General features: G+C 35.2%; 1 protein-coding gene across 8 annotated transcripts in view; it reads left to right on the top strand.

Moving 5' to 3' along the window:
• EPHA6 (EPH receptor A6) overlaps positions 1–27,899 on the top strand; it is an 867,394-nt gene extending 839,495 nt beyond the window's left edge. For all 8 annotated transcript variants that reach the window (XM_060297939.1, XM_060297942.1, XM_060297943.1 and 5 more), the window contains 4 exons: positions 3,659–3,852; positions 6,083–6,154; positions 15,924–16,073; positions 17,076–27,899. In XM_060297939.1, the coding sequence (XP_060153922.1) occupies positions 3,659–3,852; positions 6,083–6,154; positions 15,924–16,073; positions 17,076–17,190 (531 nt within the window). In that variant the 3' untranslated portion in view covers positions 17,191–27,899. The remainder of the gene's footprint in view (positions 1–3,658; positions 3,853–6,082; positions 6,155–15,923; positions 16,074–17,075) is intronic.
• Positions 27,900–27,978: the final 79 nt, after the last annotated feature.

Consider the following 27,978-nt stretch of genomic DNA (forward strand, 5'->3'; position numbering starts at 1 on the left):
ACCAGACACGTTGCTGAACACATTATGGAAAAAGGTTCCAGGTGAAGGACCACACTTTCTTGTCACTCTGTCTCCTTACAGGCCAATCATGAGAGCAACTTTGTCAAAAGAGAGTAAACAGCCTGCTTGACACCAAGCAGGCTGGATGTGAGTGTCAGCTGTTTACAGGAGTTGTCTGGAAAAGTCAGCTCCCCAGCAGCTAAGGACGTTTGGGTCAATGGGAAATAGTAAACCTTCTGGACAGGAGTAAGAAACCACCAGTCTACAGGAAGCTGACGTTGGGTCCAGTGCCCTCTGTCTTAGACAAGAGCAAGGCCCAATCTCACCTGGCTGTTGTCTAGCCAAACCAGGGAGAAATTATATCATTTTGAACAATACTACTTGATGCCCCAGTTTTTTATTAATATTTCCTTCTGAGGTACTTCAAATGCTGTCATGCTTCTGCTTTAAATCCATCTTGGGTAGCTTGAGACTCCAGGTTTTCTAAGAGTCTACTCTCTATCAAGACAAATCCCAAAATTTCTTCTAATAGCTTTTATTTTTGTCAATAACATTTATTAATGTATCAGGCACCATACTAAGGGATGAGAATACAAAATATAGGGACATAATTCCTTCTTTTGTGTATGTTTAGCCTGAGAGGAAGCAGATCAAATATTATAATACAATGTAACAGATGCAATAATAGAAATGTGTGCAGGACTCAGATGCACTCAGAAATTACTCTGTTCAGCCAGAGATTACATTTTGCAAACTATGAAGTAAATATGTGTTTGATTTACCCAGAATATAAAGCTTAGGATCCAAGTAAAAACATTGAAGTCCAACTAGCAGATGTATAACAATAGATAAAATGGTAATCATCACTCCTAAAATTACATCAGTTGATATAAAATTGGAGAGGAAGATGTTATCATGAGAACTGAAAAGCATTCCTGGGGAATGGCCAGAGGAAAAGTTTGGAAGCTAAAAGAAACAAAGTTCAAATTTCAGCTCTGCCACCTATGCTGTGTGCATTTAGGCAAGTTTCCTAACATCTCTGAGTCTAAATTTTCTCATTTAAAAATAGGTATAATAATAACTACCATATTGAGTTATTTTAAGCAGTAAATGAAGAAAACTATGCAAAGCATCTAGCACATGATGCTCAATAAAGGCAGCTAATTTTTTTCTCAGACTGTAACTTCACTTGTCATCCATTTTATTCTATGCACTTACAATTAGTTAACTGTGAAATCGACTAGAGAGCTCTCCTGGGGTGAGATTTTAAAATCTTTCTGTAATGGAGTTCTATCCTATTTTTCTTAGTTACTTTTCAAAACTATCCACAGTAGTTTTGATGCATTATAAGCATTTTTAATGCACATCCTATTTTACTAAAATGTGTTGCAAAATGTCTTAAAATTCAAGCCTAATTGGTAGCAAAAGTAGTCAGAAAACAGATAAGAAAAAATCCTATTCAATAACGGAATATAAAATAACCAGAAAAAAAGCTAGTATCCTGACAGGTTAAAGTGTTTTGGTCACAAAGACACAGATGGGATTATGAGACATTCCCTATTACTAAAAAAGCTAAAACTTAGCAGTTAAGAGGTTCCTGAAGGCATATTTTTGCTTCTTTTTACAGACTGCCTCTAGCATAAATTATAGATATTTTAGAGTCATGTCAAATAGTGTCAATTAAAAAAGAAATTAAAAGGAGATGTGTTTGTTTTTATTATTATAGAAAATGAAAGTGTGTAGATGGTGGTACAATAAAGAGAGCACTGATAACAATATTTACACTTACATTTTTGTATTTCTGTTGTTGGCACAGGGAAGAGGTAAGCTTGAATTGTGCCTGTCTTTAAATATTCGTCTGTTCCTCAATTTTCCCACATCAAAAATGGGGGAAATATCAACGGAAAAGCTTGGGTGCTAGCCCACCAGACACCTCCATTTTGAGGGGCAGGGGGAAGATGCCTACACAGGACCATAAGATGCACCTTTTAAAAGACTTTCATTTTTCCTCACAAGGTGGCATTTTAGAGAGGGGGGGGGCTGTGGATTTCAGAGAGCCTGCCCTGCTTTAGGCAAATCCTGAGCAACAATCCTTCAAAAACCCTCCCAGAGAACAACCTAGTCTATAAAAATGTGGTTCCAGTTCAGTGCCTTCTCTATGCAAAGTTTTTCTTTTTAACTGTTTTGTTAAATTTTAACAATTGGGGAATTTTGAAAACTTCTTTACACACTTCCTTGCCTTCTTAAAATAAAAGCAGACAAATGTTAAAAAAAAAAAAAAAAGAAGGGGTTAAATAAACCTTTTCCTTTGTCTTTCTCCCAGAGACGATGTAAGAATAGTCACGTGAATACCTTTGAACACTTTATTAAAAAATAAGCTACATAAATTCCAGGTCAACTTTATTGCATTGTTAGGAAATTCCCAGTGGGTAGTATATTAAACAGAGAAATAGATAAATATCTTACCTTATCTTATATGTGATTTCCTAAGTACAATAAAAATAATAATAATACAGTTATGGCTTATCTTATACAGCCAAAGTTAACTTTGGCTTCTTATCCTGTCCCTAAAGCTACACTGTCCTATAGAGTAGCCACTTGCCACATGTGGCTATTTAAAATTTAATGTCAATTAATTAAACTAAAACTAAAAATTCAGTTCCTCAGTCTTACTAGCCACATTTCAAATGCTCAATAGCCACATGTGACTACTTGCCACCATGTTGGACAGAGAACATTTCCGTCATCATGGAAAGTTCTGTTGGAGAGTACTGGCCCAGAGGATACTCAGGCTGAATGTCCTGTTGCTCTGTGGCCTTAAGCTGGGCACTGATAGCATTTCAAAGATTAAATGACCTTAGAAGTTCTGAAAGGACTTCATAATCACATCAGTGTCAGACTAAGGGAAAGACAGAAGTAAGTGAAGAAGAATTAAAGAGGCAGGGACTTCCCTGGTGGCACAGTGGTTAAGACTCTGTACTCCCGATGCAGGGGGCCTGGGTTCGATCCCTGGTCAGGGAACTAGATCCCACATGCATGTCACAACTAAGAGTTCGCATACCACAACTAAGGAGCCCACGTGCCACAACTAAGGAGCCCGCCTGCTGCAACTAAGACCCTGTGCAACCAAATAAATAAAATAAAGAATTAACTAGACAGTAAAGAAGAAAGAAGGAAGGATGGCTACAAAAAGAATACTCACTGACATTATCATAAAGGGATAAAAAATGAATCAGGAATTCAGTGCTTCTGCAGAAGTACAGTTTTACTTAAAACATTTGTCACATGTGGTTTGTATTAAATGCATCAATCTTAGACTAAATTTCTGATGTCCTAATTGGGTTTTGAGGCATTCCAGCTAAATCACACAAAAACTATTTCTGGACATTGGGATGAAATTTAACCTCCCATATGTATACCACAAATTTTAAAAACATATTTTTCCTCTCAAGGGGGGTCAGCAGATGCTACGAAGATACTTGCAATTCTTGTTCACAACTTTCGTATTTATCCTCGTCTGGACCACATGTACTCACAAGTAGTTTTCATGCTTACCAATGTTTTGGCTTCCACTTCCTCTATAAAAGGAATTATAACTTAGCATATGTATTACTTGTACCCAAAAGTAAGAGAATAACCTGTGTATGTTTGCATTTAGGTCATTCTGTCCATTGAAGAAGGTTACAGACTTCCGGCTCCCATGGGCTGTCCAGCATCTCTACACCAGCTGATGCTCCATTGCTGGCAGAAGGAGAGAAATCACAGACCAAAATTTACTGACATTGTCAGCTTCCTTGACAAGCTGATCCGCAATCCCAGTGCCCTTCACACCCTGGTAGAGGACATCCTTGTGTAAGATGCATAATGTTGATTTTTCCCCTTGACAATCGTAATTTCTTTCAGGCTGTAGACAAGACTAACAGGTAAAGAGGAGAAAGTTTGCCTTGATAACTGTCTAGTTGTCTACCTTTTAGAATATTCTGTATAAACCATATTTTATTTATCAGCTGAAAAAGCAATTTATTAACATTTAAAAAAATGATTTTTTTCCACAAGAAAACAAGTTCCCCTTTCCTTTTGTCCATATCTAATCTTTCTGAATCACTTTTTAAATATTTTTTCCTGTGTGGGTCTATGGTATTTCTAATTCCTTTCTTGACTTACTGATTTTCTTCTTACCTTTATAAGAAGAAAATCTTATGTGTGTGCGTGCGCGCGTGTGTGTGTGTGTGTGTGTGCAGCCCCTTTAATTTTCTTGTCCATTCTATATTCTATTCCTCTCTTTGAAATGGCAAGCCAGACAGGGGCAATTTGTGAATCAGCCAGGAGCAAGGATGTCTCCTGCTGATACGATCACACCCAGCTGTTGTTACCTTCCATTGCTAAAACCAGAGAAAGACGGATGACAAGACAAGAAAATGAAAGCACTCATCCACCATTTTATAAAAGTCAGTAGCGTTGAGAGATCTACCCACTTCTCTCTGAAAAGCAATTATAAGAGGGAGAGTAGAAGAAAAAAAAAAAAAAACACTGCCATCTATGTCTGAACATATAACATTTAAAATATTGTTAAGTTGAAAATAGATTTCTTTAGGCCAAATTGGACTTAAAAATAACCAAAGCATTTTCAAAGCTTACTTTCCTGACTCAGGGGATGGCCAATAGGATATACAGATGTTCAACTTTAGGTCACAAGTTCAAGTCAGTGCAGGTTTTAGTGACAATAAAGCCAAAGGCTCTTCAAGAACTACTTGAAACAGACCTCAGTTCATAGCAGAGCATAGAAGAGTTCACCTCTAAATCACTAATTGGCAGCCTCAGTAAAGTGAAGCCAAGCATGAAATAGCTAGAGATTAAACTATTATTCTAGCCCGTCTTCCCTAAAGCAGTCCAGCACAGGAGGCTGTAATGGTGAGAGTGGGCGTGGGGGCCATTTTGAATTTTATCGTAAAAGCAATGGGCAGCCATTGAAGGATTTTAAGCAAGAGAATGGCATGATCACATTTGCATTTCTGAAAGATCACTCTAGGGCTGATTTAAACTAAAAGTGTAAAGCAAGGAGCAAGATGGGAAACAGAGAGAGTTATATGTTTTCAGCAATCCAAGCTAGGAAAGTTCAGGGCCTGACTTATGAAATGAGAATAAGTTTGGAGTCAGGAGATAAGAAAATGGATTTATTACTAGTTAAGGAAAACGAATGTGTCTTGGTCATTGAGTGAACAAGGAAGGAGGAGAAAAGAATCAAGATATTTGTCAGGTTTCTTTCTTAGACAAGTTGGTTGATGGTATTACCACTGAGAGAGAGGGAGAAGGACAAGTTTTTGGAATAGAAATGAGACCATTTCATGCATATTGAGTGGAAGATTCCTGTGGGACATCTAAGTGAATATATCCAGTAGGCACTTATATTTATATAAGTTGAACTCAGTTAAAAATATCTGGGCTAAAGATGTAGATTTGGAGATCATCAGCATATTGATTGTACCTGAAGCTTTAAGCATAGTTAAGATAACCCATGGAGAATATAAAGAATAAAAAGAAATAGGAAAAGAATGCAAACCTTTGGAACACCAAGATTTAAGAAATGAATTGAAGAAGTGTACCCAAAGGAGACTGAGAAAGCAGAGCCAGACAGATGATCAGGAAAACAGGGAAAGCACAGTATCCTAGAAGCCAAAAAAAAGGAGACAGTTCCAAGGAGTTTAATGTCCAAGGCTTTATGAAGCTCCCTTAAGATAAAAATGAAGTGTGTCCATTGGATTTAGCAACTATGTGTTTAGGTTTCATGGGCAGCCTTTGCAAGAGCATTTTCACTAGCATCACGTAAGACAAACCCAGTGGGGGAGGAGTGAATGTGAGGTCAGAGAGAGGCGCTATACAAAGTACCAAGTCCAGTACTGTTTTCTCAAAAAATCTGTATCTGAAAAGAAAGAGAAGTGGTTAGAGAAAATGTTTCTTGTGTTTTGTTTTTATATGTTTTATTGAAGAGATGAGCATGCTTTAATAATGAAGAGAAAGAACTACTAGAAAGGGATCATGGAGTGAGTCTGAAATCATTTAATCTGGGCCTCTTGTGGTTTAGGGTCAACGGACTCCACAGCCAGTGCCCGTCAACAGAGCTCTCTGACTGTTCTATGGCTGTAGACGCAGGCAGGTAAGAGCCTTCTTTTTGAAGAAAAACAGGTAAAACAATTTCTTCCCTGCTTTTTCAAGATAATGAATCTTCCTCGTATTTGGAAAATAATGATAAAGAATTTAAGATGAGAAAATGTCAAAAAGTCCAAATGAACCAGAGGTAAAGTCAGTATGAGGGCTGGTGACTGAGGGCCAGAAGTTATGCTATAACTGGGTGGGCAATAATCCAGTGGACAGGCCAGAGAAAGGCAGGCTCCACGATGGTGCTTCCACACGTGGGCCAGGAGTTGGGCTTTATATAAAGTTGGCAGTTTGATTCAATTCTATAGTCTGATCTCTGGGACTTCCCTGGCGGTCCAGTGGTTAAAGACTTCGCCTTCCAATGCAGGGGGTGTGGGTTTTATCCCTGGTTGGGGAGCTAAGATCCCACATGCCTCGTGGCCAAAAAACCAAAACATAAAACAGAAGCAATATTGTAACAAATTCAGTAAAGACCTTAAAAATGGTCCACATTAAAAAAAAAAAACTTAAAAAAAAAAAAGGTCTAATCTCTGGGGGACCAAATGGAAGTTTTTGTGACTGATTTGCTATCCTTGTTTCTGACAAAGATATATGTGCTACCCTTAATATACTTTTGTTTGGGAAACAAAAAGAACCAGAGTTCTAAGGGTATCGTGCCTGAACCTTTATCAGTATTCTTGTTTTCAAAGCAGCCTGAGTGGGTTTCCCTTGTCCACCCCCTCACCCCCAATGCCACCCACCTACCCTGATCCCAGAGCACTGAGACCGTTTAGGGAGAAGAGATGTGGTAGATTGAAGGATGGCAATGTTAGCTACAGAATGCCTGGTTTGTTTTATGCTTACAAAACTGTGACATTGCCACTCCAGCCCCCAAATTCCAAAGCCCAGTCACTTGTCCCAGAGTGATGTTGGACTAAGGAAACATGATGGGGTATAGAACTGCAGTCTTTCCTCCCATGCATCTCTCAAGCAGGTAAAGGAGTCTAAGAGTATAATTCACAGCAGCTCTTATTAAACTCTCCTGTACGCTCCTTTTCTCTAATATCCCCAAACTCCCAAAGTTCTCTCACACTCCTATACTGACATAATTCTCTCACCCACTAGATCCCCATGGTTTTTATTCCACTCTAATTGCTTTTTTTCTCAAGAATTCACCTGAGAAGGTTTTATCCATTCTCTTGACAGAGTAGTAAGAGGGGAAGAAATTAAGGTGACAAAGAGGGGAGAGGAAAGCTGAGAAACCCACAGCTTCATCATTTTATACCAGCATATTGGAAATTTCATAGACCTTATATCTGTAATTTTTCTTTCAAAGGACAGAATACCCAGTAGAAAAAAAAATTGTTGGTCAGAGAAGGCTTTTATTATTTAGAACAACCACTCCAAATAATGCTGACATTCTTGTGCCTGACACACTCCCATGGGAGTATTCAGAGCTCTGTGAAGTCCCCAACCTTCTTGCTTTCTCTGCTACTCAAGAAAGCATATGGATATGTAAGTGAATGTAATGATATAAGTACAACCTTAAATCCAATTGATTGTAAAAAAATAATTTGAGAAAGTACCTTAGTAATATAGGCAGTCATCCTTTCATGCATGAATTTCAAACTACCTTCATTTTCATTTACAGTACAATGATGCCTTATAACCCCCTTTCAAAGAAATATCTGTAGCTGTCACAGCCCCTGGAAAAAGGGCCCAGCTTGAGACCAAGGCTACATGGAGAACGACATCAGGAGCGTTGCCTGGCCACACCCTTTGAAACACCTCTTCTCCCTTTCCCTGACCCTCAGGATCAACCCAGAGGCAAGCATATTGCCATGGAACCCAGAGTCACATCTGGGGCCCGGTAGTTTAATAGCACGAAGTAGATTGATGACTATATGGCTGTCTCTTCACCCAGCCCTACCTTCCCCACCCTACCTACATCGTCCTATACACTCACCCTCCAACCTCTTAACCCCCACCCCTGTTTCTTCCATACACCGTAGCCTACTGAGTGCACTAGGCTGAAATCAGCTGGACAGTGCCTTTTGGGCAGCGCTGCAGTGTAATAGGAGAATAACTCTTTCTCCCAATCCTGCTCCAGATGCCCAGCATGTCACTGAAAAGAATTTTATAGATTATGGGCTCCTCGACAACATCAGCTAAAAGGTAGCATGCAGAAACAGGCAACAATTGACCAGATGGACCAGTCCATGACAGAAATCATATTCCACCCAGGCCAAGGCACATAGGAATATTCTCACTACCTGCTAGGCCATAATTAAGGATCTTATAATATTTTAGCTCTTAGGAACTGGAACCACCACTTTCCTTAGTACGTATAAATCAACTGTTGAACTTTTCAAGCACTTGGCTTCTGGTAATATGTGAATCATGAAGCTAAGGAAAAGCTCAAACCAGTATCATCTGCTTTGGAGAACTGCAAGTAAACATTATAAGACTAAATGATACTACCTCCCTCCATCCAATTAATAAAGCACCTGCAATGCTGTCTCCTGAGGGCAATAACTTTCAACAGTTTGTTAGAAATGTTTCTATTCATTTTGAAAACATGTTGCTGAGTGCTGCCTAGGCTGTCTGTAATGATCACTTACTAAATTGTTTATCTCTATAAACGAAGTCATGGACAACTTGTTCTGTTTAATTTTTGTAACTAACAGTTTTAATGGTTTTTTTCCTGACAGAGAACTAACTGGCTGGCCAAAACTAGTGTTGTAATCGAGTGATAAGCAAAGCTTTGCGGAAGGAAGACAGAATATTAAGTATTAATCAGGAAGTGTGAAACTTCTACCCGTTAGAAAATCTAAATTCTATTCACATGAACTGTTGCCACAATATAATACTACTAATGTTAATACCAGTACTAATATTGATACAAGTTCTATTAATCATTATCAACAGTAACTATTACTGCTATTTGTTGAGAGCCTACTATGTGCCAGTTATTGTACTAGGCACTTTTATCTGTCATGTCATGTAATCCTCACTGTTATTATCTCCATCCCTCATGTAAGGAAACAGAGACTCAAAGAGGCTAAATTTCCCAGGGGTACACAGCAAGTAATTACTAGATCAGGAATTTGAATGAGGTCCACCAACTGCAAAGTCCTTGTTCTTTCCACTACACAGTATACAATCACCACACTGTTTATGATTATAGGAAAAGAGGATAACGTTTTTACATCTCCAGACAGATTTTCTCTGGACTTACCAGACTTCATCAATGGAGTATATTAAAATTCCAAAAAGAATTTGTAGCAGAGCACAGCCTGTTATTTTATGTTCTGCTAAGCAAATACAAGGATGTAGAAAATGAGTATGCCCTCATTCATGGGAATAAGCAAACACATAATCTGTATATTCCCCCAACTTTCTCCTACAATGCTCGGCCACTTGAAGAACATTACTTGAAAAAAGAAAGTAGTAACTACAACAAAATAAAGAAATGAGGAAACTATGGCAGCAACATAGTTTCACATTTACGTCCTCAAGCATTTTTGTAGTTTGAATTTTTCCAGTGTTGGCAAATGTATGCTTTGCTTCTTTTCCTTGTTATGGCCGACATTACTAACCATCACAGCACTTCTTCTCACTGAGCCCACATGCTGCCTCTGTATCTTTTTAAGACCACATTTTGATAACTACTAGCAATGAATTGTAGTTGGCGTGTGATATGAAATCTATTTCTGTCCCTGTATTATTTACCCACATAAAATAGGCTTTCCTGAGGTTCAGTGATCTGTTACTCTGACTATAGTGACCATGTGCTAAGAACTCTACTCAGAATGTAGGAAATACTTAAACAGTATTATTCCTACCCTGTATCTATCCTTCCTAATGTTTAAACACATCTATAATTTTTAAATTTGCTTTGAATATCACTCCATACTTTTTACCAATTATCAGGCTTATTATGAGAATTAAATAATCATGTCAATAAAAAACCTGAAGACTTACTGAAAATAAGAGGCTGACAAAAAATAGCTCACGCCCCCAATTTAGCACTGAGGAGCGTCAGATTGTTTGGAACAAAGAGATATTGCCGGGCTCCCCTGGTGGCGCAGTGGTTGAGAGTACGCCTGACGATGCAGGGGACACGGGTTCGTGCCCCGGTCCGGGAAGATCCCACATGCGCGGCTCGGCCCATGAGCCATGGCCGCTGAGCCTGCGTGTCCGGACCCTGTGTGCCTCAATGGGAGAGGCCACAACAGTGAGAGGCCCGTGTACGGGGGAAAAAAAAAAAAAAAAAGAGATATTGCCCACAAGCATGAAATAGTCACAAGATTTATGGCATGGTTCTATGCCCTTAGAATTTTAGAACATCTTGTGCAAAATTTCACTTTAAAATTTAAAGGAATATCAAAATTGTTTCATTAACTTGTGTTCAATTTGACGATTAGGCCTAATTATAGGGAGGGCAATGTTTTATTTTTTAATCTGATTAGATAAATTCTTCCTTCAAAGGTTAGGTAGGTAGTTTGTGTAGTAAATAGTGTGAAGTGTAGTCCCTTAGTCATGAGATGAGAAACTCATGTAAAAACAGTGATATTGAATAAGATAAATGTTGCTGTTGTGGTTCTAGGTCCCTTAACCCTGTGCTGCCTCACTCACCTGTAACTGCCTCTTCCTCCACTCTGAAACCTATCAAGATAGATAAGCAAACATTTTTGCAATGTGAGGAATAAACTAAATAAACAGCATATTCATTAATAGGCTGACCGTTACAGCAATAAGCTCTTATTCTTCCATTTAATGAGTTAAATGAAAGTAGATTATTCATCATGAATCAACCATTATGTCATGGACCAAACTTTTCTGTAGAGAATATTCAAATCTAAATTATCACTTATTTAATGAATTCCTTTAATACTTTAGGCATTGTGCTAAGGCCTACAGAAAATAGAAAGATATATGAGATATGATTCCTGCCATCAGGGAGTTTTAACTTACTCTTTAAAAACAAAATTCTTCTGTCTTATGGATTTTTCCCAAGGAAGTAATTCAACTGAAGCATAAAGACATGTTCTACGATTATATAATCATCTGTAATAAATTTAACAAGGTTGCTAGCAATTTAAGAGTCTGACTCAGGGAATTAACAAATTATTAAGCATCAACCTACAGAATACTATACACTCACTTGAATATTAGTTATGAAGACCACTGACATATAGAAAATATTCCTCAGTATGTGAAATAAAGGCAATACAGAATAGAATGAACCCTATCTGTACAGTTCTGCTAACCATATATAAAAGTAAGAGCTAGGAAAAAGTTATGTTAGAGTGGTAAGGGGAGAAAAGCCTTTAAGCGTGTGATACTTTCATATTAAAACAAGATCCATATGGTAATTCTATTTTTAGTTTTTTAAGGAACCTCCATACTGTTCTCCATAGTGGCTGTATCAATTTACATTCCCACCAACAGTACGAGAGTGTTCCCTTTTCTCCACACCCTCTCCAGCATTTATTGTTTCCAGATTTTTTATGATGGCCATTCTGACCGGTGTGAGATGGTATCTCATTGTAGTTTTGATTTGCATTTCTCTAATGATTAATGATGTTGAGCATCCTTTCATGTGTTTGTTGGCAATCTGTATATCTTCTTTGGAGAAATGTCTATCTAGGTCTTCTGCCCATTTTTGGATTGGGTTGTTTGTTTTTTTGTTATTCAACTGCATGAGCTGCTTGTAAATTTTGGAGATTAATCCTTTGTCAGTTGCTTCATTTGCAAATATTTTCTCCCATTCTGAGGGTTGTCTTTTGGTCTTGTTGATGGTTTCGTTTGCTGTGCAAAAGCTTTGAAGTTTCATTAGGTCCCATTTGTTTATTTTTGTTTTTATTTCCATTTCTCTAGGAGGTGGGTCAAAAAGGATCTTGCTGTGATTTATGTCATAGAGTGTTCTGCCTATGTTTTCCTCTAAGAGTTTGATAGTTTCTGGCCTTACATTTAGGTCTTTAATCCATTTTGAGCTTATTTTTGTTTATGGTGTTAGGGAGTGTTCTAATTTCATACTTTTACATGTACCTGTCCAGTTTTCCCAGCACCACTTATTGAAGAGGCTGTCTTTTCTCCAATGTATATTCTTGCCTCCTTTGAGAATGGACTTGAGGATATGGGGAGGGGGAAGGGTAAGCTGTGACAAAGTGAGAGAGTGGCATGGACACATATACACTACCAAACGTAAAATAGATAGCTAGTGGGAAGCAGCCGCATAGCACAGGGAGATCAGCTTGGTGCTTTGTGACCACCTAGAGGGGTGGGATAGGGAGGGTGGGAGGGAGGGAGACGCAAGAGGGAAGAGATATGGGAACATATGTATATGTATAACTGATTCACTTTGTTATAAAGCAGAAACTAACACACCACTGTAAAGCAATTATACTCCAATAAAGATGTTTAAAAAAAAGATCCAAAAATAAATAAATAAAAATTAAAAAAATAAAATAAAACAAGATCCTACCTTGGAATAGTGTTTCTCAAAGTATAACTTTTCTTGAATCATTTTTAATAGGTCTCTTACTTTTATATTTACATGATGATTATAAAATATGGAAAACTTTTGAGGATAAAAACCTTCCTGCTTTTTAATGGCAGTTTTAATACCTACTGGTAACCTAAGAACTTTCTAAATTAAAATACTAATACTATTATGAACTCAAAGGGCTCATCAGAATCACAACTTCTTGGCTCTATCAGTGCTATTCATTTTCACATATTTAGATATATTGAGAGTATGTGTTTATTGCACCTTAAACTATACTATTACCTATTCTAGCTATACTGCAGCCCTTTTCCTAATCTTAATTGACCATAATTTATACCTGGAAGAATTTCCTAATTCTACCGCCTCCTCATTTTTCTGAGGAAGGCAGTAGACCTTTGACCTTCTGTTCTACAATTTGTACTTTTTTTCTGTGAGGTTTTGCTGTAAAGACATTTCTCAGGTGGGAAGCTCCCACTAGTCACCAAATAACAGAAATTTCTACATGCTCAACAAATAGCAGACTGAATTTATCATTGCACATGGTTGATAAGAAAGGGCGCCTATTGTTTATTAGGTAATATTCCAGAGAGTTCATGTGAGGGTGATGGCACCCAACCCTCAAAGCCAGAAAATAGCAGCATTTTTCAACTTCATTATAAGGTGAAAGAAAAGTTATTGCACAGTGGCTGTGAACAATGAGGGAACGCTGACCTTCCTAAATCAACCGTCAGTGCGGTCGCATAAAGGCCAAAGTGTAACTAGGTTACTAAAGATGTATGGAGAGAAAGGGAATTATGGTATTGAAACATTCTAGGAGCAAATACTGGATGCTTTTCAACAGAGAAATAGGCCATTTAAGTCATTTAGTATACAGAATGTCCTTCCATGACCTTTCTATACTAAGGACATAAAATTAGCAAATTACATTTTCACTCACCAATTATATGAATTGTGAAATCTCAAGAGTTATTCTAGCATTATCTCAGGAGAGAGAAGTGGAAGTCATTTGACTATGTCTGTGCATCAAGAATGGCATAGGAGTATGAAGGGAAAGTCACCTAAACACATCCTTTTAGTTTGGTTCAGTTTCAACAGATTTCTCAGACAAGTAATTAAAAGACATGAGAGCCACAGTGTTTTGAAATAGGACATTCAGCTTCCTAACGTATATTGTTTTATTTATGTTAATAAGGAATAAGGATACCCTGGGCATTTTGATATTTAAACTTGGTCAGTGAACTTACTACAGCACTATTTCCTGAAGTATGTTCTGTAGGAAACTGGTCAGATAATTTAGGAAAATAGTGCAGAAGCTATTTTGAATCCTCTTATGTATTCACACGGCACATTAGGATAGTGAAGGCTCTAAAAAACGCCACAATTAAAAACCCTGTTTAACTCTGTTTGCCATGGAGAACTTTATTGTTTTTATTGATATATGAACTTTTATTTATTTGATAATTCTTATTAATATAAACAACTCTAGGAAACTAAGAAATATAGCAACCGTTAAAGTGTTTATTTGTAGATGCCATGATAGCTTTTCAACCTTTAACATAACTAAACTTTGTTTAGGGTCAAATCATGAATCATTCTGATATTAATTAGAATGAAATAGCCCATAATCAAATAGCATTGCAGTTTTTAGTACAGGAAAATAAAATGTGGCTTTATAGCCTCCAAAATAGGAAATATGGTAACAGAATTGAGTAGTGGTAAAAAGAACACAAGTCACTGTGAAGAGTAACCAGACTCCATATGGACTACAGTATAATCACAAGATACATGCATTTAGTTTATGCAAATTTCAATTATATAGAAAGAGCAATAATCCCTGGATTTCCCTGTCATCCTCTTCATCCCCCTGTCCACCTTCAACTAGAATTCAGTTTAGAAAAGTAGAAGTCAATGTAGGATCAAAGAAAAACCAAAGAAATGAATTTTAGGTCTTTAGTAGGGACTTTGTCCTAAATAATTCCAAGGGGCATCTTTCAGGGTCTTCAGGAGTCATACAGTGTACAACTTGTATCCCCATGTATTATGTACATCTCTGGCTTTTGTGCTCCTAAAGACCCGAGTCCTGGTGATATACCTATATGTATCTATATCTATGTATTCACACATTCACTAACCTTTTCAAAATAATACGCTTATATTATTTTTATATTAAAACTACAAAAATATCTCTAACTGGAATGCCCTTGTGCATCAGATCTTAGGAACAGAAATACAAATTTCTGTATCACATACTTTAAGATCCATCAATGACAGATTCCTTTTTCTTGTTAACCCAAGCTTGCATTGATTTTGCTTTAGTTTTGTGCTTTATTAATATCTGTGCTTTGGGCTGTATTACCCTATACTTGGATGTATGTAAATCTTATTCATGCGGTTGAGCTCTATGACAGCAGAAATTACTTTTTAATAAATAATAAATTCTTGCTGAATGTTTGAGGACAAATAAATGGAGACTTGATCAATGAATTCACCACAAAAAAAAAGAAGGGGTTATCATAGCAAATGTGAAAAAGGGGACTTCCCTGGTGGCACAGTGGTTAAGAATCTGCCTGCCAATGCAGGGGACATGGGTTCGATACCTGGTCCAGGAAGATCCCACATGCTGCAAAGCAACTAAGCCTGTGCGCCATGACTACTGAGCCTGCGCTCTAGAGCTCACTTGCTGCAATTACTGAAGCCCGCCCACCTAGAGCCTGTGCTTCTCAACAAGAGAAGCCACCACAATGAGAAGCCCACGCACTGCAACGAAGAGTAACCCCCGCTCGCCACAACTAGAGAAAGCCTGCGCGCAGCAATGAAGACCCAACGGAGCCAAAAATAAATAGAATTTTTTTAAAAAAATGTGAAAAAGGCCAAAGGGCATAGATTCAGTGGCAGGTCAGAAAGCGTATGAGTGAATAGCCTGTGGCTAGTTACTTTCTTTGGGGGTATTCCTCAAATTTGAAAACAGAATTTCATGCAAGAGAAAAAAGTAAACAGAAGTTAGCAAGATGTGGGTTTTCTCAAGATACATCAAGTATAAGACCTAGTAGTGGCAAAAAGCAGGAAAAGACAAAAGAAACTGACAAGTGAAACTGACCAGGTATAAGTGGCTGATTTGAATATGATGGAAAAATTTTAAATCTCTAGTGTTCTATGGAGGATGAAAACATTTGATGTAAGAATACTGTAAAATGTAAAAATAAAGTTGGGTATTTTTTGCTTTGTCTGGCTTTTAAATCGTCTCCATGCTTGTTTGTTTGTTTTTTCCTCGTAGAATGCCAGATTCTCCTGGTGAAGTTCCCGAATATCCTTTGTTTGTGACGGTCGGTGACTGGCTAGATTCTATAAAGATGGGGCAATATAAGAATAACTTCATGGCAGCAGGGTTTACAACGTTTGACCTCATTTCAAGAATGAGCATTGAGTAAGTGGTGCTATGTTTATTACTATATTTAGATGCTCCACTCAGGAGATTATAAATTCAAATACTATATCAAGAACACCATGGTTAAACTACCTTCCCTAATACTAGGATGGTGTTTCCACATCTTTCCTCACCATTTCTGTCAATCATTCTAGTGAAAGTTGGACATTGCACTTTTAACTATTTTCCTTTGAAAGAATATATTTAATTTAAAAAACTATTTAAAATTTTAAATGCTTTCTAAAATGCATATTACTCTTGTTCACATCATAGACTTTACATCAACATAGTTTTACCTTTGCAAATTATTTTTGACTCATGTATACTAAATCAATTCCTATTACTTTCATCAAATGTAATAATTGTAATAATACAATATTATGTTATCTCAGAGCTTTTTCTCTATGTTATAATGGTCCAGTATTTTTCCACTTTCTCAAATGCTATCCTTTCATGGGTGCAGTGAAAATGCTCAACGTGTGCTTAAAAGAAAGATACTGAAACTAGTAGGTGAAGCCATATTAAATTGCCATTGTTGTAAAATAGTAATGGTAATTTCATACTGTTCAACATAATATAATGGCATTTTTTCAGATTATTGAAAGACCATGACAATTAAAATGGAGTCCACATTATACTTTCTATCCTACATGCTATTTTGCTAATACTGTTGAAAATTTATATAATTACATAAAACCCTTGGGCTTATGAAATATCTGAACATTACATCGGTACCTGAATTCTTTGTACCCTTAAATCTGAGGTTGACCTGACGCCTTCTCTGGCACCAGGGTAAAGAAAAAGGTAACGAACTCCTGTTGTTCTTTTATATCTCTGCTTAAACTCTCATTTTACCAGGTATACAATTTTTGGCAAATCTGACATGGGGCACATTTACCATATCTAAATGTTCATTTCCTCTCTGTCATACTTACCAGATCTAAATGTTCATATTCTCTCTCTCTCTCTCTCTCTCTCTCTTTCTCTCTCAATCTCTCACAGTGATATTAGAAGAATTGGAGTCATACTCATTGGACACCAGAGACGAATAGTCAGCAGTATACAGACTTTACGTTTACACATGATGCACATACAGGAGAAGGGATTTCATGTATGAAAGTACTACAAGCACCTGTGTTTTGTGCCTCAGCATTTCTAAAATGAAAGATATCCTCTCTACTACCCTCTCTTCTGATTCTCCAAACATCACTTCACAAACTGCAGTCTCCTGGCAGACTATGGGCACACACCCTTTGTTTATGCTTCCAACCTGGACTTAAAAATCACTCATCATACCTCCTCTCTGAATAACCTGCAAATAAAACCCTGGCCCACTGCAGATTATCATTACACAATGGTAAATAACTCAGCATGGATGCGTAACTTTGTATAATTGTATTTCGGAAGTGTTCAAGGACTTAACCCAAAGGATTTGGGGGTAATGATGTATTTAGAGTTTGATGGTAGATTAAAAAGAAAGAGTTGACCTTGCTTTCATGTTTTGTGATTGAGTAGCTTCCAAACTGACATGAATATTTATTTTTTAGATAATTATATTCAACTCTGTGCGTCATATCGTTAACTCTATCCTACAATACTTTACCTGTCGAAGCCTGACGTTGTTAGAATTATTTGCAGAAAAGACCAATGATTTCATGTAGTGAATTCTTGTCAAGTGTGACTGGGGTGAGAAGGAAGTTATCAGGGAGAGTGAGGGAGAAACATACTATGCTTTTAAAACTTCTTAAGTCTTGGTTTGTCATTTTTTAAAATTAACTTTATAGTGTCCTACATATTTCGTAGTAGGTGGCAGTTTAGAGGCAGGCTTTCCCCTCTAATTTTTTACTAACTATAGTATATTTCTCTACTGTGTTATGAAGATCACCCCTGGAAGGACCAAGAGTGAGTCCATTGCTCTAAAGGCTATAAATAGAGTGAAGCATGGAATAATCCATGACTGTTTCCTTGGTTCATCTTCACAAGTTTGCAAGAGGAATTATCAAAGCATTAAGAAAATTATTCTCAGCAGAATTGCTTTGAATAAAAGATCTACGATTATAGCCTTAGATTAAACATAAAAAGATTTTAATTTAAACAGAATTTTATGATAGTTACATGGTGGCCCAAGAAAATAAACACATCGAACTGTCTAATATTGGTACATTTTGCAAGTTTAAGAATTTTTATGTTTTGTTTGTAAAAATAAGTTACACGAACATGCTGAGCTGTTTTCCAAACCTTCCAAGAGACAAGTATGCCGCTGCATACACCAAAGAGGGTATAAACGGATCTAGCACATGAGCATAAAGGAATTGTGTGTAACCTGAGTCCTTGATACAGTAACATAAAAATGTAAACACAGCTAAGGTGTGTTGTTGCCATAATCTTCTGGAGGCTGCAAAAACAGGCAAATATACTTTTCATTGAATTAAGCTGAGTCAGCTTATCAAAACAGTAATGTCGTATGAACAAATTCAATTATAAAATCAGCTGTTCCCTGTGAAACTATAAAAATAACTGCTGTGCTAGGTGGAAGAGTAGTGAGAATGTCTTAAGAGAAAAAGAAGAGCAGGTTGTCTGAAGATGCTGATTTCATATAAAAATGAAGTTTTATTTGATCTCGCAGATAAAGGTACCCTACCCACATCCTCAAATTCCTACCTAAATTACATTTTTTGGTGATAGTAGTTTTCTTGCTATAAAAGGAGTCTTGATTTTTTTTTCCTATTTTAAGATTTTTTGATTGTCCCATTAGACTAGACCCTTCCACATATTTTCTTTTGTTGATTTATCTTCTGATTTTTGCCTCCCACAGCTAAAATTTTCTCATTTCAAAAGAAACAGAGAGAGCTAGAAGGAAGAGTCTTTAAAGTATTCCTTAAAGTACAATAAAAAAGAAAAAAGTGGGAAATCCATCACTTTTTAAGTAAGTGTGTCAGAAATAGCTAGCAACATTTTCCAGCCATCACCTGCATGGTCATGCATCACTCACAGACTGTCTGCAGTTTGCTTGTTACATTTACACAAATCTGGATGCATTTAGAGGAAATATAAAATTTCCGTATTTACCTATCTTCAAATATATATTAAATAAGAACAGATGTAAAGGAGATTAAATTTATTAATTATATATATTTATTTTTATAATACAACAAAAACATATTTAGAAAATAAGGAATAGAATAATTATGGTCTTCCATAGGACTCTGTCAGCAACATCTGTATACTTTGATGAAATAAATTCTATAAAGTATTTAAACTTCTATGGGATGGGCATTCAGTGCTTGCAAGATTTAAATTCTCTGTTAAGAATTTTTTTCTTCAAAAATCCAATGATCCTATTCTATATCTGGTTAATTCATAGTTTTTTTTCCTTCCCAAACATCTTTCTGTAGTATTATAAAACTGCCTTTTCACTTTGTCTCTTACCCCCAATCCTCTTTAAAATTTACATTTATATTACATTTATATTTTTTGCTACTGTAAGCATGATAATCTTCAGTGTAAATTTGAACCTCATCATGGTCAGAACAAGGTATGCAAGATTAAACAGAAACATTAAAAAATAAGTATATCTATTTCTTTACTGCCTACCAATCACGATTTGAAAATTTTACATGAAATAGTTTGAGATTTACTAGTGCACATATTCAGTAATTAAAGCTGTTTAATATTCATAACATAGAACGTAATGATAGAAAGAAAATGAGTAACTTCCATAAATCACAAGCCTCCAAAAATAATCTTTAATAACTAAAATATGCATATATAGTCATGTACCTGCTTTATTTTAAATTTCCTAGTCTATACTACTGAGGGGCTTTTTAGATTTTGAAAATCAGACAGCTGAAGGAACCATTTTTTAAAATTTTCTACGTGGTCAGTTTCCAGCCTATAGTCAACTCATTATCTCATAGTATATATAAGACATAACTGGGAAAAAATGTAAAAACAATGTACAACCAAGAAGAGAGATTAAGTATGTAAATCATTACACTAAAAAAGCCATCAGAAGTTGCAAAGCTCTTGGTTTAACAAAAATCAAGAATTACAGCACTTTTGCACTGAGTTATAACTTGATAAATAAGTTATGCATGCCATAATCAAGAAGGATTTCTTATTTCACTCTGTATTACTCTTTAAAATCTATCCAACTAAATACCTGAAAAAAAAAATTTTCCAGCCACAGCTTTAAGGCCCAACTCAGCGCATGCATGGAAAACAAATCCAAATTTAATCCTTGAAAAGCAGTCTTTATAGGAGGTCTTCGGAAGATGTGGTGAAGAATGAATTACATTACCTATCTCCCAACCACAATTTTCTTAAAAAGCCATTTTTATGTCTTTCCCTACCAAATTTCTACTCTGTAAAGCAGTCAGTTAAATCTCTTATCTCAAAATGTTCACCAATACTAGGTGTTTTGGGTCCTACCACATAAATGGGAGCATTTATACATACAGAGGGTATGAATTCTGGCTTTTCATTAACTGGAAATTAAGTGCTTTGGAAAATAATTTCAAAATGGATGAAGATGGTCCTTTCCTACTGCTTTAGCTAGGGAAATGTGTTATAAATTTAAAAGAAATAAATATTTTATGAATCAAAAACTGTTATCAACTCACAGTTGTCGTACATGTCTTTATATAACAAAGAGATTAGAAGAAGATATAATCACTTCTTTTAGAATCATCAACTTAACTTTTCCAAGTTCAAATTCCATTAAGTATCAAAGACTCATATTAACTTTCGATCCAAAAATATTTTAGTGCTTTTTATATGAAGACTCCAAAAGGTAGAGGAGCACACTGTGTCAAATTGATGGTATTCTTCCATTAGAGCACTGGGCACTGAAGTCATCCAGCTTTTGGTTTTTATGATCAACATTTTCAACAGATTTTCAATTTTTTATAATAATGTTCAATACAGGTAGTGTAAACTTTAGTTCATTTTAACAAATATCTATAAGGTGTCTCCTACATGCATAAAATTTTATGGCAAAGATGAGTTTGACTGTAGTGTCCTTACGTTCAAGTAACTCTTAAGCTTAAAACTTAGAGGTTAGAGCCTATTTGCTATGTTTGCTGTGATTGCCATGTCACTAAGGGTTAGTTCTTTCCACAGAACAAAAATACATTGAATAAATAAAACCTTGTCCAGTGTGAAATAAAACCTTGTAAAAAAAAAAAACCTTGTCCTATGGAAAGAAATATGTTGGACCTCAAATTTTCCATAGAACACTCCACACTTCCTCTGGCAGAAGGGAGCACACTTGCTGGATTCTCTAAGAGAATCTCTCTGTTAACAGCTGATCCTCCTCAGGAGTCACATACTTCTATTGTCCAGTGGCATACTTTTCAGTTCAGGTGTAGGCTCACTACCTCAAAGGTACTTCCAGTTAGAAAACATCAGCCATTTTTCAAAAACGATTCTGGGGTAATCTCTTGCCCAAGCCAATTCACTGGCCTTAGTAAATGTAATAATGAGTATACAGCTGAAATGTTTGCATAAAATTCTTTTAAACATGATATATTTAACAAAGGAAAGAGATGATTACTCATGACCAGAGCACATTTATTACTAGATGAAATAAAGGAAAAGAAAAATCTTATATTCCAGAAGAATAAATACCCCATCTTTCTCTTACTATTCCCTTAAAAAGATAAGTATTAGACAAGGGTTTCGAAGATTTATGAGGATAAAATGTATTTTTTTTTGTTATAAGAGGATGTGACGTGATATACGTGTCTCCTGGGGGAAAAAGATCCAGAAGAAGATCCAAGTCATCAAAATGTAATTTTAACTAATCCTCTTTCATCTGACTAATAATTATATCCAATTTCAAATTAATGATGGATTTAAATAAAATGTTTAAAAAAGCATATTTACATCTTAATTGGAAGACTTAGGTTCTTTGCTCTTAATTCAAAAGAAGTTAACAAAAACCTGGTTGGCATTGGCTTTTTTGCCATATTAGAATAGATTTAAAAGTCTATTTTAGCTTATCAGTATTGATTCAAAATTATTGTATTTAAAAGTGATACAAAAAAATTAAAAGTAAACTTTTCAAGTACTATGGATAGCAAAGCACTACTAAAAAATTAACTTCATCTTTTGGAAAAGAATCTGGCAAATACAAAGTGTTGTATTTCTCTTAATGCTACCAAGTCACCTCCATTTTATTACACTTTTGCACTTATCCATTGAAAGCAAAGTTTCTTGCTAAACAAAATAAAGAAGGTTCTTACTTGAATTTCCACACTAGTTTATCAGAATACCAAATCTCTATATTCTTAAGGGAATTTTTTATTTATTTCATTTAAAGGGGAAGATCTCAAAGAAGAATTCCACTACCTTTTAAACCTATTTCATCTTAAGAATATAAAAAGCGACGAAAGATCTCTTTTAAATGTAATGATATAAAGATGTGGTATCTACTTTCGATTAGGAAATAAAGTACAGATTAACAACACAATTTCCTGGGAGTTGTAGAAAAGTACCAGAATTAGTGAAAATCTCCTCTCAAGTAAAGCTCTGTTCTCATCCATATTCCTCCATTATTTGTAACCTCTGGCTAATCTTTAATTTGTCATGATAAACTTACTGTTGGTTAAGATAATGTTATCAACTCAAACTGTAAATCAGAACAACTGAGATGTGACTTTAAGGTGTTCAACAAAATAATAAAAGGACAACCCTACTTCAGGATTCTAATTTAGTTAGCATCAGAGTCTCCATTTCATTAGAGAGAGATTGAAGGGAGAACTGTCTTTATTCCAAAATAATATATTATTTTAAAGAAAACTCCAAGGACAGGAGAACCTTCATTTTTCATATATCTAAATCAAATTTTATATTTAGTTAGGCATTATTAACTTTGAAGATAAATGTCCTTGTTTTCATTGGTTAAATATGAGCTTTCATGGCAAGCAATATTGATGTGAACATTACTATACAGGTTTTTCTATGTTTATAGATCATCATCCTTAGAACAGTCTTAATTTGCCTTTGTTCTTGAAAGACCAAATATCATTTAACTTTTTGAAATCCTGATAGATGGAGTGAACAGTGCTAAATCATAAAGATGAATAAACAATACACTTTCAAGATTTTTACCTAATTTAAATTGTCCTCTTCTATTGCTTTTATAATAAATTAAAAGTCTCTCTTCCACATTTAGTAATTTGTAGAATGATATCTATGCATTTAGATAGAAATTGTTTTTCTAAAATTTTCACGTAAACACATCTTCACTCAGAGAGAAGCCAGAATATAATTAATTATATTAGTTCATTTTTCAAAGTAGTAACTATGCTCTTTTTAGAATTATTTACCCAGTATTATCATTTTTTAAGTTGTAATGAAGTTTTTACTTAACTGTGCATGTTTTATTTATTGCCACATAGTAATGCTTAAATAAATCTGCTTAAAATTGTTGTCTTTAGAAGCTCTATGACAAAATTAATGACCACTCATTTGATAACAGACTTGTAACTGAACAAGCTATTTTATGTTGATGTGATTGATGTGAGCATTGTTAAAACCAATTTGTTTGAAAATCCATTGGTATTTTATCTGGAGCTATTATTGCAATATCTTCAAGAGTATCTTTAAAATAATAGTGACAATATAATAATAATATTCGTGGACAATATAAAAATAAACAGTGACTGAGGCTTTTTAAAATTTCTGCGCTGCTTGGAAAATAAGGTTTAACTTGCATAAATGTTTGTCATGGAGGTTTTTAATTTGCTTTAATGGATGTTGTTCTCCCTATGCCATATGTATGTATTTAAAGAAAATTGTATTAATATATTTATACAATGCAAAAATCTCATTTTCTTCCTACAGATATGGAGTTTTGATATAATTTTAGGTGTTTTAGGCCTCCAAGAGAAAAAAATCAAAATGTGAGATGGGAGCATTTTTGTTTTTGGTGGGGCACAATACCTGAGCGTTCCTAACAAACATGAATATGGGTAACACTGGACTTTAAAGATTACTATATGTGCTTTATTTATGATACATTATTAATGATTTTGTTAATCATACTTCATCATTAGGTTGTGTCCTTGGAAATTTGAATAACTTTGCACATTTTTCACAAACTATACTTAGGTTTAATTTTGTATGCAGTATAAACTTTGACAGCTTAATTTTGACTTTTGATGGAATAATTGTTAATTAACAAGTCTATGTTTCCTAAGATGTTAGTTATACCTTCTAAAATAACCTTATTTTTTAAAAAATCACAGGCAGAGCATGAATGCAGAACATGAAAATGGACCAAGTTCCATTAAAACTGAGGAAAAGGCAAAAAGGTAATATAAAGTGGAGTTTGTGTTAAAACTATTAATTACCTCATTAAAAATAACAAAAAATTAATAGAAAACTGTCTGAAAATTATGTCATGTTACTCTTACTGGTAATTTTGAAGCTAAAATGCATTTTGAGGATGAGAATCTCTAATATAAATAAGCCCACTGATATTTGTTAAAATATATATTGCTATATAAAATTAGAAAGAAATCTTACCAAAATATCAAAAATTTAAATTTATTTTTTAAAAGTATATTAACAGACTGAATGATCACAATTATTAACATTTCCATACTAATAGTTCTTTTGATTTCTAAGACATATATAATTAAGAATTTGCCTCCCAAAAATTGATTAGACTGTCAAAGCACTTTATACATATCACTCCTGTTAATAAAAAGTTTTTCCTTCTGCTCTATTAAATGTAAAAACAGTATATATAAGATGCAGGTAAAAATAATTGAGTTGAAAGGGTAGTCTTTTTGAATCAAGTTATGCTTTTATACAGATACATAAATTTTACACATAGTCTAAAAAATACAGGACCTACATATTAGTTGTACATTATATCTTATGATCTCTAAATGCTTATATTCTTTCAAGGAGATTGCCTTCTCTTTTCAGTTGTTTTAAGTATTAGAAAAAAAAAAGGACTGCTTTATATATTTCCATTCAGTCTCTCTAATATTGCTTGTAACCTTCCAATTCTCAGAGAAGTTGCAGCTAAAATCCATAACATAGTGGTTAGAAATTATTATTTTTGAAGCTACTGCTCTTATCTAATACTGGTCATATATTCCATGAAGTCTTCTGGAAAGAGCAAAATCTTTTACTTTCTCATGAATGGAAATACAAAAAGAAAGTCTTCCATTAGACTTTGTATATTCAAAGTACTGTAGTGAACATATATTTTTATAGTTACTTTTCCACTGTTTATTCAATTTTTAAATTTCACCAAATGGGATACTTCAAACAAAGGTAAAAGCTATTCCATTTTTGCATCAATTGCTTATTTTCTATGGAGTATCCAAAAATTCCTTTCAGGAAGCAAAACATTCCCTTTCCCACCTCACAACTTTGATCACTCTACCATTAAATGAAATAGTTAGGTGTCTGTATTTTAATATAAAGAATAGCAACAACAAAAAAATTATGATTTGTCCAGTTAAAGCTATTTACACTATGGGGAACAGATATAATAAACAAACACAATTAAATCAAGTGTGTTTGCTAGTCCAAAACTGTATAAGTCCTAATTTTAAAAATAGTATATATACATATATACTGATTTACTTTAAATGTATATTTATCCATAAGTCCATTTATTCATTAACTAATGCTTACTAAACATTATCTTGTACAAGTGTCTTATTCTCAACACAGAGGACACAAAGCGACCAAGACAAGCAAAAGCCCCTGTCTCATGGAATTGACCTTCTAGTGGTAAAGACACACAATGAAGAAGTACTGATAAGTGCTATGCTGAAAATTAAATTAATATTGTTACATAGCATGACTGTGGCTTCTTTATATTAAGTGGTAAAGGAAGTCTTCTCTGAGGATGTGATATTTAAGCCGATGTATGAAAAGCATGAAGGAACCAGTCATGAGAAAATCTGGGGGAATTCCAGGCAGAAGGAATAGTTTAATGTGTGAGACTTTAGAGTGTTTTGAGGGTAGAGAGAACAGTGTGCTTGGTACACAGTTGATGAGCCAAAGAGAGGCAAAAATGAGATGGGGGTCAAAGAACATTTATGAGGCTGCTACAGTAGTTTAAGCAAAAAAGAAAAAAACAAGGTGGCTTTTGTTAGAGAAGAAGTAGTGAAGATGGAGAGAAGTGGATGGATGTCGGGTATGTTTGAAGACAGGGCTTGCTAATGGATTGGCCCTGAGGGATGAAGAGAGAAAAATTGAAGATAAATTCTACATTTGAAAAATAAGAAATGTAGTCAGTGGTGGTGCAGGAGTAGCAGGTTTGGAGGGAAAAAAATCAGGAGTTTGGTTTTAGCCATGTAATGCCTGAGATACCTGTTAGATATTCAAATGGAGATATTGAGCAGACAGTTGTATATAAGAGTTCCAAGGAGCGATCAGGGCTAGACATCAAGATTTAGAAGCCATCAATATATATGTGGTATTCAATGTTTTTAAATCACCTGGGAAAAGCCTGTAAGATAGAGAAGTAGGGCTTGATTGAGATCCAAGGCATGTCAATGTAGAAGTTAGGTGGAGAATTAGAAACCAGCAGAGGACCCTGAGGAGTGTAAGGTAACGTAGAGAACAAAAAAACCAATTGGCCATCTGGATTAAATGCTTTAAGAAGCCAAGTTTAAAGTAAAGAAATGGCCGTTGGGCTTGGCAACATGGAAGTTACTGACGATTTTGAAAGGGCAGTCTCTATGAAGTAGTGAAGTCAAAGCCTGATTGAAGTGGATTGAGAAGATACTTTAGAAAAGAAGGTGGAGTCAGTATCTATATACAACTCTTTCAAGGAGTTTTACCATAAGAAAGCAAGAGGAACAGAGCAGTAGCTGAGTAGTTGGAAGTAGATATGGGGTCAAGAAAGGGGTGTGTGTGTGTGTGTGTGTGTGTGTGTGTGTGTTTAGAGAAAGGATGCTAGGGAATATTTATATATGAATGAGAATGATCTGGTAGAAAGGGGAAAACTGATTATGCAAGAGAGAATTTAATTAGAAAAGGCTTTGAGAAGTAGAAGGGTTAGGATTCATAGCTTAAGTTGGAAGGTTAGTTTTTGACAGGAGGAGACAGAACTACAATGGGAGGGAAGGCAGAGTGTGTAATATGCAGATAGGTTGGTAGATTTATGGTAGAAATGTAAGGATGTTACTGTGTGAGTAGTCTTACTTGACCAAGAGGAAATAAAAGTCAGTATAAGGAGTGGGAAGCAGGTATAGGCTGGAGAGATGTGTAAGTAGTTGGAAAGGGGGGACACACACACACACACACACACACACATAAACATATATATGTGCATATATAAACATAGTCAATGGGGATTTGTATGTAATACACCACAGGAAAAAGACCTATTGTATAAAATATATTAAAGCCATTTTACTAAATATTTTTGAGACATCTTATTTGGAAGACCTGAAACTGAATTCTGAGCTTTTCCAAGGATGCTGATAACAGAGTCCCCTTTCCATAATGTAGAGATTAAGTGAGGACTTCTCAATGCCATAGATACTTCCCATGTTTTGTTATTTTTGTCTACTACAGTGTAAAAGACAGAAACATCTTGTAGCCATTCTAATTCAAAGCTTATGAAAATTAGTTAATGCTTAAAGATGTGTATTATATATTCAAGCTGTCAATTTTCTCAAAACACTATTTTGAGATGGTTTGAGCCCACATCTGAAATTAAAATAAATAACTAAATAAAGGTAATAAGGCTCTAATCGTTTGGTAAAACAATATTTTATTTTGTTTTGTTTTCATATAAAAACATCTGTCGTTTAGGAGAAACACAAGGGCGATATTTTTTTTTTTCATTGTGCCCTGTCTATCCTGTAGGAAGGATATGACTTTTTCATTGTGCTTGGAGCTTTATTTCTGGATAGGCTGTATG

This window comes from Globicephala melas, chromosome 4 (assembly GCF_963455315.2).
Source record: "Globicephala melas chromosome 4, mGloMel1.2, whole genome shotgun sequence".
NCBI lineage: Eukaryota > Metazoa > Chordata > Mammalia > Artiodactyla > Delphinidae > Globicephala > Globicephala melas.